Source organism: Anser brachyrhynchus (assembly GCF_964034855.1).
Source record: "Anser brachyrhynchus genome assembly, chromosome: 3".
NCBI lineage: Eukaryota > Metazoa > Chordata > Aves > Anseriformes > Anatidae > Anser > Anser brachyrhynchus.
The window spans coordinates 79,263,536-79,278,168 of NC_137696.1; the positions used below are offsets into that span (position 1 = coordinate 79,263,536).

Genomic DNA, 14,633 nt, shown 5'->3' on the forward strand with positions numbered 1-14,633 from the left:
TTGTGTTTGAATGTAGTTTGGAGCTATATCTAAATGCTTATCTTTGGACTGCAGGCTTATATACCTCTTTCTAACAGACTTTTTAAACACGTAGCTGTGCATGTTATAGCCCAAGTGATAAATCAATGACTACTGAACTTTATTCTGAAAAAATGAGATCTACCAGCTTAAGTTATTTTGAGGAATATTTTTCTCTTTTCAGTAGCTTTTTAAAATCAGTGTATTTTATGGTAGTAATTTGAGTAGCTCTCTCTACTGGGTCAATATTTGCATGCAGTTCTTGTGGGTGGCTGAGCACCGATAACCTTCCCAGGCCATTGCAGATACCCGTCTGCCAGGCAGATTACTTTTGTGACATTTTAAAGACGTCATCTAAATTATATATATATTTTTTTTCACGGGAAGACCCCATAGGTTGAGACGTAGGAGTAATTAAGCTAATGATAGCTACATTCATTACTTTCCAGACATGGAGGTTGTTGTTTGACTATTTGATGTTTATTATGATATTATGGTGTACATGAAATGTTCGTATATACCATAAGATTATAATGTTGGATTAAAATTATATTGTCGCTTTGATCGATTCTGCTTTGTTCACTGTTCAGTTTTATTTCAAAACTAATTGCATATGATAAATGACTTCATGTTCTAGTTGGAGCATTTCTGCTGTTTGTTAGAATATTTGCAGTTCTGTAATCCCTGTGCTTTGGTTATAGGTTAAATAGTTCACTTATGATTAAATGTTAATATAAACAAAAGGAGAAATGGATGGACCTGGTGGCCTGCCAAGAGTTATGTTATGGGAGCCTTGGTCTCTGGAGTTAGAGTATGCTGACTCCTGGCAGTTGAGAAGGAGGAAAGCAGACAATAAATAGCTGCTAGCTAATTGAATGACTTGGTATTTCCTTCAGGGACTGGTATTGGCACCCACTTTAAAAGAAGTAAGCAACCTTGCTTGGAGCTTTTCCATGAGAAGCAAATACATTGCCAGTCCAGCGGTGATATTCTTGTAGAAATGAACAACAGGAGCAGCTGGAAGGGTGGAGTGAATGGGGTGCATTGTAGAAGTAGACATGCCTCATTGTCAGAAGTGCCAGTTGATGGTGCTGCCACCCAGGAAGAAAGGACCCTGGTAACAGGGTGAGCAGACAGTGATAGCAGTGGTTCTTTAAGGCATGAGAAAGGGTATCGGTGCTCAGAGTCTGACTCTAACACTTTTTTGAGGTGTTAAGTGGATGGGCTGTGTCTAAAGAGACTTACAGTGAAGAGTTGCTTCATAAGGCAATTAGTCTTAGCTCCTAGGTGAGATCTGGTAGCTGACTCTTGAGCAGTAGCACTGTGGCAAAGCAGTACGTTAGAATAACCTGTTGGCTCCCTGATCTGCAAAGACATGGAAGAGGAGAGCTCAGCTGGGGGCTGTTGAGTGGCCAATAAAGTTATCCCTTCCTCATCAGCTGTTAATTGTTGCTTTTCTTCTGCCTTTCCTCAACTGCTACCCCAGTCTTAGTGCATTCCGTTACAGCAAACATAAATACAAATTTCTGTAAGAGGCAAGTAGCAAACTAGTTCATGACATAAAACTTCATTGAAAAACTTCTATCTGTAGCTTTAATTGCTGTCTCTTGTACTGGTCTTTTACCCATTAGATACTTCTGTATTACATTTTGTTAGTAAGTGTGCTAAATGTTGAAGGCAACAGTTAACTAGACTTTCAGTATGTTTTTAAGTCAAAATCTAATCACTGGTACTTCTTTCTTTCCCTGAAGAAAATGGAAAAAAAAAAAGGTTATGGGAAGTAATACACAAAGTGTTGAGGGATATAAATAATCTTTGGCATTAATTTTTTGTAGCCAGTGATGTTTATGATAGGTGTTTATGAAATCCTTGACTTGAGGAGACATAACTGGTCTATATACCATATACAGAGACCAGTAACACTATGAAATAGACTCTGAATAGAAAAGTAAAAATCATCACTCTTCACTTTTAAAGGCTAGGCAAAACATTCACATTGGTTAGAAAAAGAAGTAAGTTCAATAGATCACTCTTGGTTCTCTCTCTTGTGCAAAACATGGTTTATCAATATCAGTAAAACATTAGTAAGATTTGTTCATTAAAGCACAACCAGATAATGGATTAATAATTAGCCTTTCTCATTTTCCCCTCCTCCCTCCAATCTGGTAGGGGTGAGCAAAGATCTCATTTAGCAAAGAAAACTTCCTCTGAAGTAAACCAAGGTTTTGAATTGAGAAAGCATTCTTTTTGTGCAGGAAGTGCAGCTCATAGATATTTATGAGGCTAGGCAAAGATTATTCACTTCTGAATGATGAGGATGACTCTGGTTGCATAAATGGACCATATCTAATTTTGCACTGTGCTTCTGCGCTGGCCTGGAAGGGTAGTAGCAGGAACGTGAGCAGCATTATTTTCTGTCTTGTGTTTCTGCTTACTTTTGTGCAATGTAGCTATTTGTTTCCTCCTAGTTTATGTTGATTGTATTTGTTAAATGCAATAAAACAGAACTTATCGCTTGTAATAGAACAAAAGTGCTGTATTAACTCACTTTCTTCTTTTGGATAGCCATGGTCAGAGGGACACTGCACAAATTCTTCTGATGAGAGGAGCCAAATATTTACCAGACAAAAATGGCGTTACTCCACTAGATCTTTGTGTACAGGTATTGATACCAATACTTTTTTTTCCTGTGAACTTCTATCAGTTACTCCAATATAAACTGATAAATGTTATCTTTTTAGTTTAAGGCTGAAGAAAGGTGGTAGTCCTTTGGCAAAACAGAATTGCAAAATATTTTTTTTGCAATTAAATTGCAAATGTTTTTGAAGGTTCCCAGTTGGTACTGTATGCAAAAGTCTTTAGCAGGATATCATTAACATCTTTGAAGACTTTGCAGGATTGGAGATGACAAGAAACAAAGAGTTTGTGGAAATCCATTTGACTAGAAAGTTTGGAATCCTTGGTCTAGTGGTAATAGACTCTGTTTAGGTGTTTGCATGTTTAAATCTTAACAAGAGGTAAAGGCATTCAGAAAGCAGTAATTTTTATTACCTCAACTAATGTATTTTCTTTTCTCTCAAAGAGATACTATCTATAAAACGTAAACAAAACTTACATGGTGCTGCTTCTCTTAATTTTCAAAGGTATTCCGAATGCTATATCTAAATGATGAAAAAGAACAAAGCTGTAAAATACGATGCATTTTCCACTGCTGTACACTTTTGGCTTGGTACAAAGTATTGTTTATACTGCTTACTACTGTCTTTTTTTTTGTGTGAATACTTACAGTTTTCTGTAGAATCAAATTGAGGTTACTGCATAAATAGTATGTAATGAAGGGAAGGAAAGTTTTGAACCCTTTGCTAATAATCAGAAGACTAGAGAACTATAAACTGGAAAATTAAAAAACACACTACACTTAATGAAAAATAAGGATAATGCACCTTTGTTAAAGTAACAGTTTTGAATTTATTTCAAGTCTTGATTATCCTGTAGTGTGTAAGAACAACTGGGCAGTAGATCCAATTGCACTTAAAGTGATCATTTTCTAAAGAGGAGATCTCTAGAAAATTGTGAGGTTTATTTGAGGAGATCCCTTGCTCCTGCCTTCTGTAACCCAAAGCTTTAAAAGCAATGTAAGGCATCAAAAATAAATGAGGTCTATTTATTTGTCTGAAAATTGTTCAGAAGTACCAGGTCACTACACTCTCTCACTACTGTCTCTGCTATGAAGCTCAGAGTTAGTTTTTTGCTTCATTATGCTGTAATGACTTACCATTACCATAAAACCACATGAAGTCTGCTCAATTTTGAGGCTTCCTGCAGCGACAGACCTGGAATAAAGTATAACAGTATGTACATAATGGTACTATTCTTATTTTTTTTTTTAGTGATCAGAGTTTCAAATGTCTTCTTTAGTCTCTAGTTTTATGATCCCTAGGGAACTAGAGAGATGGGAACCACTTCATACATCAGGATTCTGTTTTTTTTTTTTAAGCTGTGAGTAGTGACACCTGGTGTTTGCTGTTTTGTAGTGATGATTATAGTGTGTTCGAGATCATCTTGTCAAGACAAGCTTGTGATACTGAGTAAAAAAGGAGAAAATGTTTTCTTTTATATCAATTATCTTATTATTTGTTTATGGGTTTGCTTTTCAGAGTAGATGTGTGCTTGTGGAAGATTGAGATTATAGATTCATATATTTCTTGCCGATGTGATGTAACTTTTCATTTGAAGAGCTGAAATTCATTAATTCTTGAGGATTATGGATGGTTTCAATTTTAATATTTAAGTTCTTGGCAACAGGAGCAATTTAATGAATCCGTTATCACTGAAGGGAGTTACAGGCTGTCATGCAAAGCGAAGGATCCTCTGGAGTTACAGCATTTAATAAATTGCATCTTTCCACTGTAAAATTTGATGTGTAGTCAGCTGCTATGTGCCGGCTTAAAAATGCAGCTGTGTTAAGTAAAATTTGATACAAAGAAACACAAATTCAAGTTCTGTTCTTTCCAAATAATGTTTTTCTCAAAAGGTTTTAGTTTAAGTTAATTTGAGCTGTTGATTTAGGGCACATGTGGAATCAAACTTATGTATTAATTTTGAAGTTAAATAACCTTTTCATCTATTTATCCTCTTTTTCCTTTAACAAATCAGATTTGTGTCTTATGAAACCTTTGGGGAAAGATTTGTTTTGAAGGACTGGTTTCTGGATGTAATTAGGTGGGCTGGTGTCATCCATCAGTAGTAGGAAGAGAAGCTAAATGTTGTATTGTGTTTAAGTACTCTGGTAAGTTGCTGGGGAAGTGTTGCTCAAGTGTGTGCTAACTTTGGCTTTTCAGGTAGGAAAGTGTTACAAAAACATAAGAAAGGGTGTAGGTATGTTTGAGTAGATGTACTGACAGAACTTGATTCTGTCTTCTCCCAAACTCTTTGTGATGTCTAATGTTGATGCAGTATTGACTTTCAGTTTATTTTAGGACTGGATTTCTGCATTCAGTTTTCCTTTAAATGTTTGCAATCCTTAATAGGTTTTAATGCCTATAATACTATAAACCTCAATTTTAATATTTATTTTTAATTAAAAATGTTTTTTGAACAATTGCTTTTTAGGGTGGGTATGGAGAGACCTGTGAAGTCTTAATCCAGTACCATCCTCGACTTTTCCAGACAATAATTCAAATGACGCAGAACGAAGATCTACGGGAAAACATGGTAATACAGTATTATGTGTTGTATAGCTACCAAACTATCTGTGTTGTGGAGGTATTATTGCTTAATAGGAGTATCCTGATTAGAAAAAACTTATCAGCAGTTGACTATTGATATAGTAATTGACTGCTATGTAATTTTTTTCCACCCTGTGGAGAATTTACTGTCTTCACGTAGTTTTAAACAAAAGAATTTGGGTTTAAATGTAGAATCCATTTTAATTTAGTCTCCTAACTTTGTGTATTTGGAAAATTAGTCTAGAAAGTGTGAGAAATAAAAAAAGCAGAATTGTTGCAAGCTTTGTTAGAGTGGTGCTGGTAGAGCATATATGCAATTTCTTAGTGCGTTGATGCCTATTTTACTTCCTTTAGTAGTTACCGGCGCATACCTGTTCTAGGATGTCTCAAGGCTTGAATAGTCTAGGATTAACTGAACATTAAGAATGTGAGTGCTCAGTCATATGAAGTTGCCACATACAGTTAGAGCGTAAAAAGACTGCAGCCACAATTTCATTTGGTTGCTATTGCTATAGATGAAATTATTTCTAAGCTGTTCCTTTTTCAGTGTTTTTTTCTATAGCTTGTTTCTTTTATTATTGCTGTGGGGTAGTGCAATCTAAAGCAAGGAAAAAGCAAGCAAACTTTTTTTCTTGATTATATAGAGGGAAGGAAGCATGAGATGACTTTTTCACTTCTAATCTAGCTAGCTTTTTTAATATACTGTTTGCTTGAAAATAGCTGCAAACAATCTTACAGACTGTAAGCTTAAAAAAAAAAATAAGAAATATTTAGTAAGGTATTGGCTGCTGCTTCACTGAACTTGGTTTGCTAGATTTTTGAAGTTTTTATTGTTCTCAGTAATCCCATTACTTCCAATACAAGATTGAGGACCTGTAAGCCCATACAGAAACTGTGTTTAAATTTCTTAGAGAGGATTGAGTAAAATGATTCAGAGATGAAATTCTCAAAGCATATATTAGAAGCGTGGGTAGATGGTGTAGATGATTTCAAATAAAGGAGGAGGTTAAAGGATTACAGCTATGGAACAAAAACGACTCTGCAGAAAGGTAAATGACAAAGCACGCTCATATATCGCAGAAGTGAAGACAGTGAGCAAGGAAAATGGATGTTTTGTCTGAGTAATGGTGTCAGTGTGTGCAAAAGTCAGTTCTGAAAGAAAGTGCATGCAAAATATATTCGGTAACTCATGGAAGAGTTATACTTTATTGTAAAAAATGAAAGCATATTTTAAGTATGGCTTTCTGTGGCCAAGTCTGAGTTGTTCTGTCTAGAGACTTGGATAATAAGTAGTTCATGCTGTTGAGCGGCCTTTGACATATTTTAGATGGTCGGCAAGCTTCTTCCTATCCCAAAGTTCTTTAAGCTACGTAACTGTAATTCCTCCGATCTTTTCACAGCATGCATTCCTTGCATTATAATAATTGCTCAATAATGTTTTACAGTAAACAATACAAATGTTTTTGCCTTAGACACTTGTAGCTAGCGATGCAGCTTAACCCTGAGAAAAACTTTCACATAGTTAACGATAGAGAAGTTGTATAAGAAAACTTGCTGAAGCTGCAGGGACTCCAGACTTAAAGGAGTTTAAAAACCAACCAGGCAAATTGGACAAACTATTTTGGATCACAGATGTAATTAGTAGCTCCTGTCTTGGGGCAGAGTGTTGGTTTAGATCACCTCTATGTGAGGTTCCTTTTCATTTTACCCTTCTACAATTCTGTGAGAGGGGTTACTGAACTTTCTGAAAGTGAGAGTGACAAAAGGGAAGCAGATGAGGAGACAGTAGGAAAGCACGATGAACAGTGTCACTGAAGAGTTAATTCCTCCACAAAAAAATATCCAGGAGAGAGAAGAGCATATTACAAAGGAGTTGAAGACAGGACAGTATTTGCAACACCTGGGCTTTGTGAGCCAGGTGATGATGGTACTAGCAAGAAAAAAGGGCAATTTTGTGAAGAGAGGGTAAATAAGTATTGATTCTCAGGTTATGACTTCTTCCCAGAAGGAGGATATCTGGTGTCTTGAGCAGAAATATAGTAGTGAGAGCAAACTCTGGGATCCAGGGTTCATTTACACTTTCATAAACTAGAAGAGGAATGAACTGAAGAGAGAGGTAAATTATGAATTAGCTTTCAGAAGTTGCAATTGCATCCTCTTTGTTTTTCAGATGCAAATAAGTTGTTCTTAAGAATTAATAGTATATGGTTAAGCAATCTGCATTCATAGTGCTCATAATATTATATATCCTGTAGTGCATAAATAGACACTAGAATGTATACGTTTTCAGTAAACTTTGTAAGTTGTAAAGAAACGTTAACTGCGGTTAGATTAGACATTGGGCAGTGCAGAGGCACATACGTTATCACTTCTAGAAATTACAGCTAGCTCGCATGATAATAAACTAAATTAAAGTTTGGTCTGACACTCCATGACTGTGTGATTTTTTTTTTTTTTTTAATGACCCAGTTGCGGCAAGTTCTGGAACATTTGTCTCAGCAGAGCGAGAGCCAGTATCTTAAAATCCTGACAAGTCTTGCTGAAGTCGCTACAACAAATGGTCATAAATTGCTTAGGTAAGTATGAGAGGATCATAAATTGACTGATAAGCTTCCAGGTAGTTAGTGCCACTTAATAGTTTTAATAATCTAAACCATCTGATGATGAGCACATGCTGGAATAAATGGATCTCAAATCTGATCCTGTATGACAGGATCCGATTAGATCACTGCCTTCACAAGGATTTCAGGAGAGAAAATTGGTGTCCTCCTTATATAGCTGCTAGCACTTAGAAGATTGAGTTGCAGAGAAGTGTTTTTGATTAGTTTGACATGGGTATGTCTGCTCTAGGAAGGGAAGCTTTTTAGCCATCTGTCAGTCATTACTTCCCAGCTCCCCTCCTTTTTTCTTCCACATCTTTAAATTCTCCATGCTTTCCTAATACATCTGAGAAGACTTTTTTTCCAGACATTTATATCATGTTTGCTATCTCTAATTGTCTTCTGTGGTTACTGATATATGTGTAGGAGCATCTGTATTGCACTAGACCAAAAACTGTGTCTAACTGTGCTGTCTCAGCAGTGCAATCACCAGTTACTTGGAAAAGCACATAAAATAGGAAAGAATATTTTCCTAGTGTGCTTTCCTTTCTTATAGTATCTGCTTGAGGGAGTTTGTTCAAAACACATCATCTGTAATGTGTTGGAACTCCAGTCACATTTTACCATTTTCAATAGCCAGCAGAATTGACTCTAACCTTTATGCTTTACAAGAAGCCAAGGAATTATTTTCTGAAAGAGCTCAAGAGCATGAAAATGTGAATCCCATTTTGTTGCTACAAAGATAACTTTTAAAGAACTTTAGCTGTTGTTGGGCTTCAGGGTGTAATCAGCTTAACTTACTGTAACACATTCCTTGTGTCTTCTATTGGCTCTAATGAAATCTGATCTCCAATACATAAACTATGATAAAGTGCAAAACCATTGTGCAGGAAAGGGTTTCAGACTTGCTTTGTACGTGGATGTTAGCAGAAGTCGTAAGAGCTGTATTAGGTCATATGAGGCAATGTTTGTTTCTATTTTAGTATCTTCAAAGATAAATAAACTGATTATTTTGCGTTTCTGTTTAATTTATGACTGTTATTGCTCCTTTATATTGAGCAATGCTCTCTCAGTATGGCTGTAGAATCAGACTGTAGGAACAGCCTGTACCATCTCAATGTGACCTGATACGTACACCTGTACTCGCTGAGTGTGGATTGTCTCGCTCAGACAGAAGACAAATTAGAAGCTTTGCATTGCATTGGATGGGCATTGGATTGGAGATGCCTCTACTTAGGGTGTGCTGAGGGCTCTTTCTGGCCCAATTCTGTTTGGTACATTGTCATAAGGGATATGGAATTACTTTCTTTTTCTGTTACAAGATGTGTTTTTGAAAACTGCGCCTCTGGTTGTTCTAATTCTGTTGTGTGTCAGAGGCTTCAATCTCTGCTCCAGCTAAGTACTTCTCAGTTGTTATTAGCATTTACATAAAATCATAGAATGGCTTGGGTTGGACGGGACCTTAAAGATCATCATCAGAATGAGGATGAAGGTAGTACGTGGTACATAGACACCTCTGAGCCTGGACCTCTTTCCTCTCTCTCCTGTCCAGCAAATAGTATGTAAAATGCACTCCCTACATTTAAGCCTCTGACAATGTTACTCTTGTATGGCTGAGCTAGTATCATTGGAGTGTTAATTTCCTGGTTGTTAACCTGCAGCCCATTGCTGTCGGATTTGTTCATTGTTTAGTTTGGAAGTGTCTAAAGTAAATTTTTGTAATGCTTCTAGCAGGAAGCCTGGAGTGACAAGCTTCTGTCTGAGGAGTTCTGCCTTGAACACCAGCAGTGAGCCTTAAGCCTTTACCGACATAGCCTATTTCCTCTTTCCAAGAAATAATTGTAATGTGACGTGATTTGGTCTTGCTGGTGAAGGCTGGGCTTAGTGAAATGTTTGCTAATATGCTAGTAAACACTTCAGTAAACTATTAAAAGCACTTTTTTTTTCTATTTATGAGTCCTCTTCCCAGAGAACAGGGAAATTTTCACCAAGAAAACACTGTTGCTGATGATAAACCTGAATTCAAATGTTTATTATTTTTTTTTCCAATACTTAGTTTCTTGAGTTAACTTCCTGTATTCATAGATTCTTTTGGACTGTAAGCAAAGATTTTCCAAACACTAACTTGAAGTTGTGAGCACAGCTTCTGGTAATATAATTAAGGCCCACTCATCAGAGAATTTACATTACCTAACTAAAAATTAAACTATCGTATACCTCCCTATTAGTTTGGTAATAAATAAACAAATTCTTTTATATATTAGTTGGGTTTATATATTAGCAGCTGTGTGGGTCAATTTTTTTGTATTTTAATACCTCTCTGGCAGTCATTTAAAATGTGGTGCTGTAAACAAGTCTTTTTTTTCCCATGCCATAGGGAGGGTGAAGTCACGATAAAGGTACTGTGATGTTACAGTTTTCCTAGGGACTGTTTAGCAACACTATGCATAACTAATCTAATGTTAAAAATCTATAATGCCATCTAAACTTAAGGGCACCACATTAGGTGTTTCTGTTGTGGTTTTTTTTTGGGGGGGGGGGGGGGGGAGCAGGGAGGAAGGTCATAGTTGCTTCTGCAAATGTGCCTGTAGAGCACTGAGGAAAGAGCTTTACTCAGAAGTATAATTAGCTGATTGACTTTAGGTAGATTGAGACCAGCTGTATTTCACATTTGTTAATTACCACACTGGTAATTGCATCAGAGTTGTAAAGCATCCTCTAAGGTGTCTGTCTTCTGGTTTGTAGTGATCTTATAGTTAGAAAGAATGCATTTAAATCATAAGTACTTTAAGGATAGAATTGAATATATACACCCTTATGAATATCATGTATGTGTATAATAGAATCACAGAATAGTTTGTGTTGGAAAGGACCTGAAAGCCCATCCAGCTCCAACCCCCCTGCCATGGGCAGGAACACCTCCCACCAGACCAGGTTGCCCAAAGCTTTTGATGCAGCCCAGAACATAGCATGCTTTCCGGGCTGCAAGTACACCTTGCTGGCTCATGTCAAGTTTTTCATCAACCAACACCCCAAGTCCTTTGCCTCAGAGCTGCTCTCAACACTGTGTAGAGTTGGGTAGAAAAAGTTTTAATTTCTTGCAGGTTTTATTATGTGTTCAGGATTGAAGAATTCTTACCTCTTGGGATTTAAAGAAAGAAAACTGAGATGAATTTGAGAATGTTTTGCTTGTGCATGAACTCATGAATATCTCTGATTCTACGCTGTATTTGTGGTAAAGGAATTCTTACAGATTTCATTGTTGGCCAGTTCAGTTAATAAGGCATAAAACTTATAATGTATTTATTAAATTAGAAATATAAGATACTCTTAAGTAATATCTTCTAGGTCATTTGTTTTTCCTTGAGTAAAGCAGCGACATCTTTATCATCCTGACCCCTTATCTGATTAAGGTAGTTAATGGGCGTTTAGGATAGTAGTTAGATCAGGATGGGCTGTGGCAGCGTATCTGATTAATCAGTACAATTTATCATTGCATGCGGTCTTTTCTGAATTGAAAAATGATTTCAACTATATCCCAATTTGTTTCATATATTGAGATCCTTACTGTAGTAAGATGAATTTCTTAACAGTGGCTCATAAGCAGTGTACATATGCATAAAAACAAATAAAATATTTTGCAAGATCTGGAATTTGGTGGTCTTATTTAAATTTGAGTTAAAATTTTGAGTAGATGTTCATAAAATTGTAGTGCTTGTATTTGATTTTGGGGGCTGGTTCAGGTAAAAGTTCAAATTTAATGGGGTTTAAAGAACAGTTTTTTTTTTCAGCATGTGTATCAGACCCTAACATTAGATTGCTTACTCCTTAATATACTACATTGTTTCATCTAGGAAAAGAAACTTAAATATTCCGTTTCTTCCCCCAGCTTGTCAAGTAATTATGAAGCTCAAATGAAGAGTCTCTTAAGGATCGTGAGGATATTTTGCCATGTCTTTCGCATTGGCCCATCTTCTCCCAGTAATGGAAATGACATGGGCTACAATGGAAATAAAACTCCAAGAAGTCAGGTGTTCAAGGTCAGAAAAGTATATGATGTTGTTAGGAAGATAGACGTTAAAGAGATGAATTTCACAAAGCATGCATTCATTAATCAGACATCTCATGAACAGGAAGTAAGTTTGGTTGATGTCCCTACCCCTTCTTAAGTTAAGCCTACCTCTTTCCTTCTCTTTAGTTATATTTTCCATTGGATTCATTTAACTGTTGATGCACATTTCATCGTATGATTTCTTTTTATTTCTTGTTTAATTTTCATGTATTTTTTATTAGATGTTAAAGGTTTAGTTGCTCAGCTGATTTTGGTAAGCTTTTTAAAAGTTGTAGTATTTTATTTAAGAATGTAGTAATCTCAGAATGTGATAATATTAAGCAATATAAAATATTGTATTATTTTAACTTCAAAATGCTATTTATTGATAGTTCTCATCATACGGTTTTATCCAGCTTCACAAAATAGATTGAAATAATTGAATTCTTAATCTGTTTTTCTCACTGATAGTGATTTTTTCCCCCAAGTTATTCTTGATTTTATTACTATATGCTTTAAAATGTGCCAGCTTACTATTACCCTCACAAGATTCTTGTTTTGTAGCTGCTTTCAAACGTGTGCTTTAGGCTTTAGTCATTTAGACATTTAATTTCTGAAGGTTGTTTTTAAATTTAGATGCAAGTTCTTATATAGTTCATATAGGTTGGACTAGGTGATCTCGGAGGTCTCTTCCAACCTAAATGATTCTCTAATGATTCTGTGATTCTTAGCTTACATGATAACAATTTTCCTTAACCTTCACATTTCTTTCAGGGTGTTCTGAAAACAGGGTATTTTGAAATTACTGCAGTTATTTGGTGGTCTGATGCATTTATTAGATTATTTCTAATGACTTTTAAAACAGAGCTGTATTGATAAGTTCATGAGAGATGAAGCTCTAATTCCAGCTGAGTTTAGTTTAAGTAGCTCAATTTTTGTTTAAACTTCTTTCCTTGGAAAGAAGGAAGAAAATGTGGTAGTGGTGATTCCTTTTTCCTTTTGGGAGAAGGGAAAACTCCCCACTGTATCTCTGGATTATTATGTTGGTAAATATTACAATGGTACTTGAAGACCTGGCAGTTGTATGCCTTCATTGGTGCTAGTATTTGTGTGTGTGACAAGCAGATCAGTGAAACAGATACTTTTCTGTGTGCGTGTGGTTGTTTTTGCTTGAATCTAGGCTGTGTAACTGCTAAGTACGGACTCCTAAATAAACCATAGAGGTTGCTGACCCAAACCAGAAGTTAAAACTTAAATTTAAGCAAAAGTCAGTGCAGAACTTAAAGATTTAAACTTAAGATCTCTATTGAAAATTGTAAAGGGAAGCAGTTTTAAATTGGAATTTACTGTTAATCTTAGGATTCAGTTGTGGGATGTATGTCTATGTCCTAGACAATCTCAATTTTGATAGTCTTTCAGACTGCTGGTTCATGTCTTATGTAAGGTTTTCCGTCAGTACTTTCCAGAGCACAAGAAAGTGAGACAGGTCACCACCGCCTTTCTTTGACTGCTGTTTATTTGAACAAGTAAAGACCTGCAAATATTGGTTTGCTTTATTGTATAGGATGCTAATCTGTTGCTCAATACTGCCTCCTTTCAAGAGCGATTGAGAAACTTTTATTTGGAGGGGTTGTTGGGGTAGCAGTGCTGGGAGTTCTCTCTTCTGGTACCCTTGTGAGATACCAGAGGAACATCAGTCAGGCCTTACTGGCGTTTTTTCTTCTGAACATACTCTGTTTAGGTCCAAACAGATCTGTACCTGATGACTTTTAAAGATGTCCTTCAGAACTCCTTTTAAAGAGCAAAAATATAATTTATCTGGGATTAGAAATGAAGAAGACTTTTTCTCGCTCTTTTTTAATGCTATGTTTTCTTTATTAGTGTACTGTTTGACCATACTTTGCAGCACGTCAGAAATTCCTAGTAATTTTGCCACCCGTCTTACTAATTTTATATGATTTCTTTTTGGGGAGAATTGTCACTATAATCTAGAGTACGATGGATTGAAAAAGTGAATATATCTTGATCTGAGGCTACTGAGGAATGTTATCACTTGACAAGAACAAGAAAATCATAGGGACTCTTTGCTTTACTGAAGTCCCCCACGTGTAACTCACTGTGTGCCTGGTCAATTCAGGCCTATCCAAATGCTTTAAAGTGGAAATGCTTAAGACACAGTACCGTACTGATCTTGCAAGAAGCAAAATAGTCTTTGAAGTTAGATGCCCAATCTTGAAACAAGCTACTGCTAACTTAGGTGAAATTCTACCAGCGAGAAACTTTATGAACAGTAATTTTGACAAGGCTTGCATTTGTCACTTTTTCATGTGCCACTCTTCTAATTGCTTTTCAGTATGATATATTAGGGAGGATTACTGGAAAATCTCTCTAGTTGAACAAAATTGTAAAGCCTATAACATTTTCCCCTCATTTCAGATACTATTCATTTGTAGAATTGAATTTACGTCTCTGCAGTGACACAGTCACTTTTTGGATTAGTGATCTCCTGCTTCCTGTATCTTACAAGTCTAATTGTCACCTGGCCAGAGATTTTGCTCCAGGGTAGCAGATGGAATATGGACTTGATTTCTAGCGTCTTGCTTGCTTTCTAGATGGGAAACAAGGAAGGAAGGCATTGCATAGCTAAATCCTTGAATTTGAGGTGTGAGGTGTGCAGCTACAAAAGCTTGGTGCTTGATTAGACAGACTCAGGTGTGTAATTCCAGATAAATTTTT

The 14,633-nt window shown here is 36.2% G+C and overlaps 1 protein-coding gene across 3 annotated transcripts in view; it reads left to right on the plus strand.

Moving 5' to 3' along the window:
- The window catches only part of HACE1 (HECT domain and ankyrin repeat containing E3 ubiquitin protein ligase 1), a 50,240-nt gene that overhangs the window by 10,570 nt on the left and 25,037 nt on the right, over positions 1–14,633 (plus strand). For 2 of the 3 annotated variants that reach the window (XM_080586447.1, XM_080586449.1), the window contains exons 8-11: positions 2,584–2,680; positions 5,131–5,232; positions 7,716–7,822; positions 11,736–11,982. In XM_080586447.1, the coding sequence (XP_080442573.1) occupies positions 2,584–2,680; positions 5,131–5,232; positions 7,716–7,822; positions 11,736–11,982 (553 nt within the window). The remainder of the gene's footprint in view (positions 1–2,583; positions 2,681–5,130; positions 5,233–7,715; positions 7,823–11,735; positions 11,983–14,633) is intronic. The other variant, XM_080586448.1, reaches the window with a different exon arrangement.